The sequence below is a fragment of the Grammomys surdaster genome, unplaced genomic scaffold (assembly GCF_004785775.1).
Source record: "Grammomys surdaster isolate TR1022 unplaced genomic scaffold, NIH_TR_1.0 190, whole genome shotgun sequence".
Taxonomy (NCBI): domain Eukaryota; kingdom Metazoa; phylum Chordata; class Mammalia; order Rodentia; family Muridae; genus Grammomys; species Grammomys surdaster.
Genome location: NW_021604635.1, coordinates 2,244,482 through 2,251,119, shown reverse-complemented (window position 1 = coordinate 2,251,119; position 6,638 = coordinate 2,244,482). Strand labels below are relative to the sequence as shown.

General features: G+C 42.5%; 1 protein-coding gene across 3 annotated transcripts in view; it reads left to right on the top strand.

The window, feature by feature from the left end:
• Sesn1 (sestrin 1) overlaps positions 1-6,638 on the top strand; it is a 96,124-nt gene that overhangs the window by 73,794 nt on the left and 15,692 nt on the right. The window contains exon 1 of one of the 3 annotated variants that reach the window (XM_028769038.1): positions 1,840-1,961. The exons of 1 other annotated variant lie outside the window; for it this stretch is intronic. In XM_028769038.1, coding sequence (XP_028624871.1) covers positions 1,860-1,961 — 102 coding nt within the window. In that variant the 5' untranslated portion in view covers positions 1,840-1,859. Of the gene's footprint in view, positions 1-1,839; positions 1,962-2,046; positions 2,159-6,638 lie in introns of those variants that run through there. One more of the 3 variants, XM_028769039.1, reaches the window with a different exon arrangement.

Sequence of the window (6,638 nt, the reverse complement as noted above, 5' to 3'; positions counted from 1 at the left end):
TCAGCACAGATCTCATCAAGTTGGGCCAGTCATTGGTTGGCCATTCCCTCAATTTCTGCTCTGTTTTGACCCCTGCATATCTTATAGGCAGGACAAATGAAAGCTTTTTGGCTAGGTTGGTGTCCAAGTCCCAAATTGAAAGACTTGCCTGGTTACTGGAGATGGCTGTTTTCAGCTGAACTGTTTTTTTCAATACTTACTTACTTAAAGCTCTAAATATTAGACATTATGCATGCAATATATAGCTTTAATTTGACACTTTATTATTTTAAACCATCTTGGAAGTAGCTGAATTCATCTTTTTCCTTTGTGTCTTATAAATAGAAAGGTAAACACTATTTTTGCAATGGAGAACAATTTTAATAATTTTATAAACATGGCATATCCTGCTAGATAAACTAAGACTATAACTTCAGAAAATAAAACCATAGCTCAACAATTCCAGAGTCATCAATTTTCATCTGCTTTATTCATTTTTAAACTCGCTTTTATAGATTTCAACCCCACATATCAATTCAGTTCGTTTCTCTAAGTTACTCATTGACTGCCAGTTCACTCGAAAGGAGCAGTGAAATGGATTTGTATTGTTTGTTTATGGCTAAGGAGAGGTTGATTGTACCATTTAGTTTTGTGGCTCTTCAGCCAAAGAGAGCTTAGCCCTTCTGCTGCCTCTCTATTAACTAAGCAGCTTGCGTTCTTAGTTAAAAAAGAGAGAAAAGACCTGGGGGAGGGCTGTAAGAAGTTGCAACATTGGTCTTACCTGCAGGAGAAAGAGTAACGATTTTTAACCTGTGACTTTCAAACTACGACCGTCCAAGAGCTCAAAGTGAAACAGTCTTTGACACACTGTAACCTCACCTCCCAAGACTGACACTGTTTTTCATCTTGAAGCCCTAGTTGTGTCTGTCAGTGTTTAGTCATTTAAGCTCCATTTAGTTCCTTCTTTGAAAGGGATCCAACTTTTTCTTTTCTTAACCTGAACATGTAAGCTTGAAAACACAAGCATAGAAAAAAAAAGAGATCCAATTTAACAAGTTTTTTTTTCTCTTAAGAAATCAATAAAGCTATACCAAAGAAAGGAAATAGTATTGGCACAAGATTTAGATTCTGGATCTAAAACTGTCAATGATTTGTGTCTTAAACTCTGTTTTTCAAGTTCCTCTCTAGATTTCACAGAGGGTTTTATTTGTAACACAAGGTATCCGTGAGGGAATATTAGATGTTATAATGCCATCGAATATAGTTGTTGAGGAAAGACAATTGGGAGACCTGCTGCCAAGGAAAATATTTATAGTTTCTACATCGCTTCCCAAGAATAAATTTTACATTGCATATAGGCCATGGTCTCCTGCTTCTGCAGCCCGTTCTGCCTCATTTGGGCATCAGAAAGGAAGAAGGTTCCGTAGCTTGTACAATGTAAGGAAAGCTGGATTTCTCCTGGTGTTGACAGGGCCCGGCTAGGTGCCGGTTGCTGACTGCCTATGGGTAAACGCCCTGCCCTCGGCCGGGAGACGGGAAATTAGGTTGCCTTTCCCTGAGTCCCGGGATGCACATTGCATCTTCCAGCCAGGGTTCCACCCAGCGAGCCTGTTCCCAAGCTGAGTGTCAGCTCCACGCTGGGCGCTTGGCCTTCAAGCTTGTTTTTGCTGGCCTGGTCCGCACGCTCCCCAACCCCAGCGCCAAGGGGTGGGGCTACGAGTCCCCGCGGGCCGGCATTGGCGGGCGCGCCCGCCCCGCAGTGGAGTGACGGGCGCGGGGCGGGGCCTCGCGGCTTGTTTGTCAGAGCCGCCTGTCCCGCCCCCGCCGTGTGCTGACTGAAGCGCTGCAGCGACTGACGGAGCCGCAGCCGTCCCTCCGACATGCGCCTGGCCGCCGCGGCGAACGAGGCGTACGCAGCCTCGCTGGCCGTCTCCGAGCTGCTGGGCTGCCACCAGTGCGGCGGGGGCCGCGGCCAGGACGAGGTACCAGGCGGGCGAGGGCTGAGGGCGGTGGGGCTGAGCACCGCCGACGCTAGCTCGCAGTCGCGCCGAGGGCTGCGCGGCCTGGGTGAAGGGACTGCACCACAAGATCACCTAAGGGAGGTCTGAACTGAATGAGGACTGCTGAGCTGTGCCGGCGCGCAAGCCCGCAAGCCGGAGCAGCAGAGCTGAAGGCTCAGGTCAGACAGCCTGTGGATTTTCCCCTCTGGCGCTCGATCAAAACATATTGTTCAGTCACCCTTCCCTCGCCGACCAGCATTTAGAAACAGGACACATTTGAGTCGGTTAAGTGATATTGCCTGGAATAAAAACCGCCGCCAAGCCCGTGCTGCTCCTTGCGGCGCTTTCCCTTGTTTATTAAACCATCCCTGCTGTGCCTGAATCGCCTACAGAACTATTTAGTTGAGGGGTGTGCGTGTGTGTGTGTGTGTGTGTGTGTGTGTGTGTTTTAAGTGGTACAAATAGGATGATGTTTTAAAATTGCTAAAATAACCTTCGCTAAAAATTGAACATTCAAAGACTGTGAATCTAAAGGGATGAGAGCCAATACTGAAATTGGAATTGAAATCAGAATGTTTGGTTGTCTTAGTTCAAGAAGTCTAAATAATCTCCTTGTTGCTTTGCCCATTATAATGATACAGGTCAATTTTTTAATAGTCTATTAATCTGTACACTACGTATAGTCATGAAAATGTAAATGACTCCATTAAGGATATAGATCACCAAGTGTTTTCTAGATGTTAGCATTCGTGGATACATTGCATGCTGGTTGTTTACACATGCCAAAAACAACCTTTGAAAATAATTTTTAAAGCTGCTATATGAAAGGCTCTGGTTTCTATACTCAGTGTCAATAAATAAACCATAAACCATTGCTCTAGAAGCTTTAAAAAAGAAAGAAAGAATATGGAAGCGTTGAGTTAACATTTGCAGTTTGTGTATGCAGACCATCCTAAATCTATCTACTCTGATTCTTAGTAGAAACGAACCCTAGTGGCCATGCCTGAACAAGTGTTATTTCTGACAGCATTTCTGTGCAATAGCCTCAGCTCAGACTTAGACTTTCCAAAGATCCACAGTAGCTTGTACATTGATTATAATAGTGCCTGTGGGACTGTATTCAACAAACTAGAAAGCTTTGCAAAGCTGTATTCCACTTTAATACACTTAGCATGTAAAATAAACTAGGGAGTGGTGTATCATGGGAAAACTAGTCATTTTACAAAGGAAGCATTAGCACAGTTCTCTCAAGTAGCAAGCTTCCAAAAATTGTTCTCCTCTTCCCCCTCTTCCTCTTCTTCTTCCTCCTCCCCCTCCATCTTCCCTCCTCACCATCTAACCCAGGGCAAATGCTAGGCAAATTCTGTACCACCGAGCCACATCCTCAACCTAGTTGTGGTACTTTGAAGTCAGGAAGTTTTTCTTTTTCGAAACCATGGTTCATGGAACACACACACACAAAGAAGTATCTAACTTCCCGTGTTTTTAAATAGCATAGCAGTGTTAATGACAGAAGAAATTTAGTATATTTTTGCTGTAGGTCAAGAAATCTAAATATAAACAACACTTCTAGCTAATTCTTCTGAAATACTTTGGATGATAAAAACGTCCACATAATGCTAGATAGACAAGGTATTTCCCAGAAGGGGAGAGTGGGATTATAACTTTAATTTTTTATAAAAAGTTTTGCTTTCTTTGCCTTGTTGAAATGCACTTTCTACAAGTGTAACTTTTTAAAAAAACAAGATTGACATCAGTGTTATAAGTTAAATTCTTAAATATCTAGATGGGCTTTTTTTAATGCATCAAGAAGAAAAATGCTTCAAGTAGTTTATTTATTTTCACCTAATCTTTCAAGTAGGTAGATGGATATCTCACAGCAATTCTTTGGTTTTAATTTGTAGCCAGCAATTCATTCTTAAGGAGACTGACGAAGGTCGATACATAAGCAAAGCATGTGATTAGAAAGTGCCTTGAGTCCACAAGCACTGCTCACACAGTGGTACAGTACGTACTGTTTCCGTGTGCTGTCGACGCCACTAAGAATGTCCATCTTCTGAAGATTAATTGGTAGTGTCGTGGGTTGGTGAGGAAACAGGTTAGGTTGCTTTGGTGCCGGTTTTGGTCACTGCTTTCAGATATTGGTGTTAGTATTGTTGAGGGATGGGAAATCCTAGTTCTCCTGTTAGCTTTTCCAGCCACAACTTGACTGAGAACCTGTGAGATTTATGCTGATTAATATCTGCATCTGAGTTCAACAAGGCCATTTATTCTTAGCAGGTCTGCCTCCTAGAATCTGGACTGTTAGATTCGCTCAGTCTAACTGAATTTTCACAACTACAGAAGGAAAAATACTTGAAGTAACCTACACAGGGAGTTAGAAAATGCATTCAGTTTGACTTGGGCTCTCACACTGATAAAGCATTAAAGACATTGGCTTCTTTTTCATAAAGATTATAAAAGACATATGCATTTTGCAGATTTCAGTATTATAAATTATATATTCTTTGTTTGTAGATACTAGTACTTAAAACAGTACTTGGTTCCTAGCATGTTATGCCGGCTGCTATAGCTGCTCTTAATTTTTTATTACCATTATTAGTTCTATATTTTTTGCCTCTTTATATCAGTTAAGGAATAAGCAGAACACTAAGAAGCGGTTTGATTCTCTGACCTTTCTGGTGTGTGTATGTGTGCACACACATGCACACCCTCAAGAGCTTTGTAAACTCTGTTTCATAGCATGAGGTAGATGTGGTACGGTTGCTCCTGGACCTCACTCATCATTTCCTTCTTTTCCTTACACGTTAGACCTGCTCACTGGAGAGCCTAATGCTCTAATGGGAGTTACAGATTTGCTAACACAAGTCCTTATTTTGGTCCAAACCTTCTCACCTGCTCTGTCCTTTTTCTCAGGAGATGATACATAGAGATACTTTGTCGTGCTTGGGGTCAGCCATAGGGCCTTCCACATGCAGGACAGCTCTCTCCACTGAGCTGGCCATCATTCCAGTGTGTGTTATACTTTGGGACTCTCCCAAGGTGAGGAGTCTTTCTGCAAGCTTGAGTAAGAACAGGTCCTTGAGTAAGAAAACTGTCACCTGTTGACTTTCTCAGAGGTCAGTCTGTGTGTGCTGAGAGGTTGGATAGAGCCACTCACTGTCCTGTCTGTACCTGGTCTGAGGTAAATTGGATACAATCTCAGAGCTCATCAGAACTAACCCCATATGACTAGCTTTTTGTTTTCTGATTGGCATAAAATTAAGTAGAAAAGTTCATGGCCCTTATATCTGCCATGTACCTAATCTGTTAGCTAAGAGAGAGAGTCTATCATCCTTTAAGCCTAGCCTCCAAATAAGGAGAGTAAATTCACTTGACTCTAGAATAGAAGTAACCATGTCTCTCGTTATGTTGTCCTGATCAACCTTTATTGAGGCAGGCTTGAGTTTTAAGTCTGTCTCCATCCTGCTCTCGCACCTTTGACCTTGCCATCTCTTCTCTCATTTCTCTGTCCACTTTTATGAGATGCACAACCTCAGTCTCTCAGGTTCTCTGGGAACTATCTGTAATGACAAGTGAGCTGAAGGAAATTGTTTGGCCTGGAACTAGACATGCATAAAATAATGAAGTGACTGTCCTGGGTGTCAGAGACCCCTTTACAGTTCTGTCTTATTGTCGTGTTCTTTCCCTGTTAGATCTTTATCAAGGAAGCAGTGTAAACACTATCAAGTGCTTAGACACATGCGTGGACAGACTAGTGCAGTGCCTCTTCTAATGAGTATAATGTTGCACACTGTCTTCAGTATGAGTGTGGAGTAGCCACAGTAAGAAGCTACCAATGTCCAGTAAGATCTGACTTCATATATACAATAAAGTTGATGTATCACGGATTCAGTTGACAAACCCTGTACTTTGGGTTCTTCCAGTAAAGGTTCTCTTATCCTGCTTACTGTTTCAGGGTGAGGGTAGGGGCCAGAACCTGCTATGTGGCTGAGGATGACTTTGAACTTATGATGCTCTTGCCTCCACATCCCAAGTGCTAAGATTATAGGCGTATACTAAACAAGCACTCTACCAACTAAGCTACATTCCTAGCCCTGTCTGATTTTTTAAAATGTATTATATTCAAAAGGTTTTCATTTGCTCAGAACAAATTTCTTGAATTCACTCTGTTCCCTCCCAGTTTTTCCTTAAAAACAAAGCAGCTAAGGTTAGGGAGATAGCTCAGTAGGTTTAAAAAAAAAAAAAAACCACTCACCACACAAGTGTGAGGACCTAAGTTCAAATCCTGGGAACCCATGTAAAAGCTGGATGCATAATACAGACAAATAATCCCGTAGGCCTACAGGAACATGGAAGGGAGAAAGAAAAGCCCCCCAGAAGCCCTAGAGCCAGCTAGCCTGGCGCACACAGTGTGAAAACAAGAGACCCTATTGTCCTCTGACCTCCACATGAGCTACATGATACATGCTCTCCCATATTCATTCACACACACACACACACACATACACACACAACAGGAATCGGAAATATCTGTTTTATAATGAACTTTTAGAAGCACCAAGGACAGTAGAAGTAGTTTTTATTTTTTACATGGTGTCTGTGTGTGTCAGAGAACAACCTGTAGAAGTTCTCTCTGTTTACCTAATGTGGGGTCCG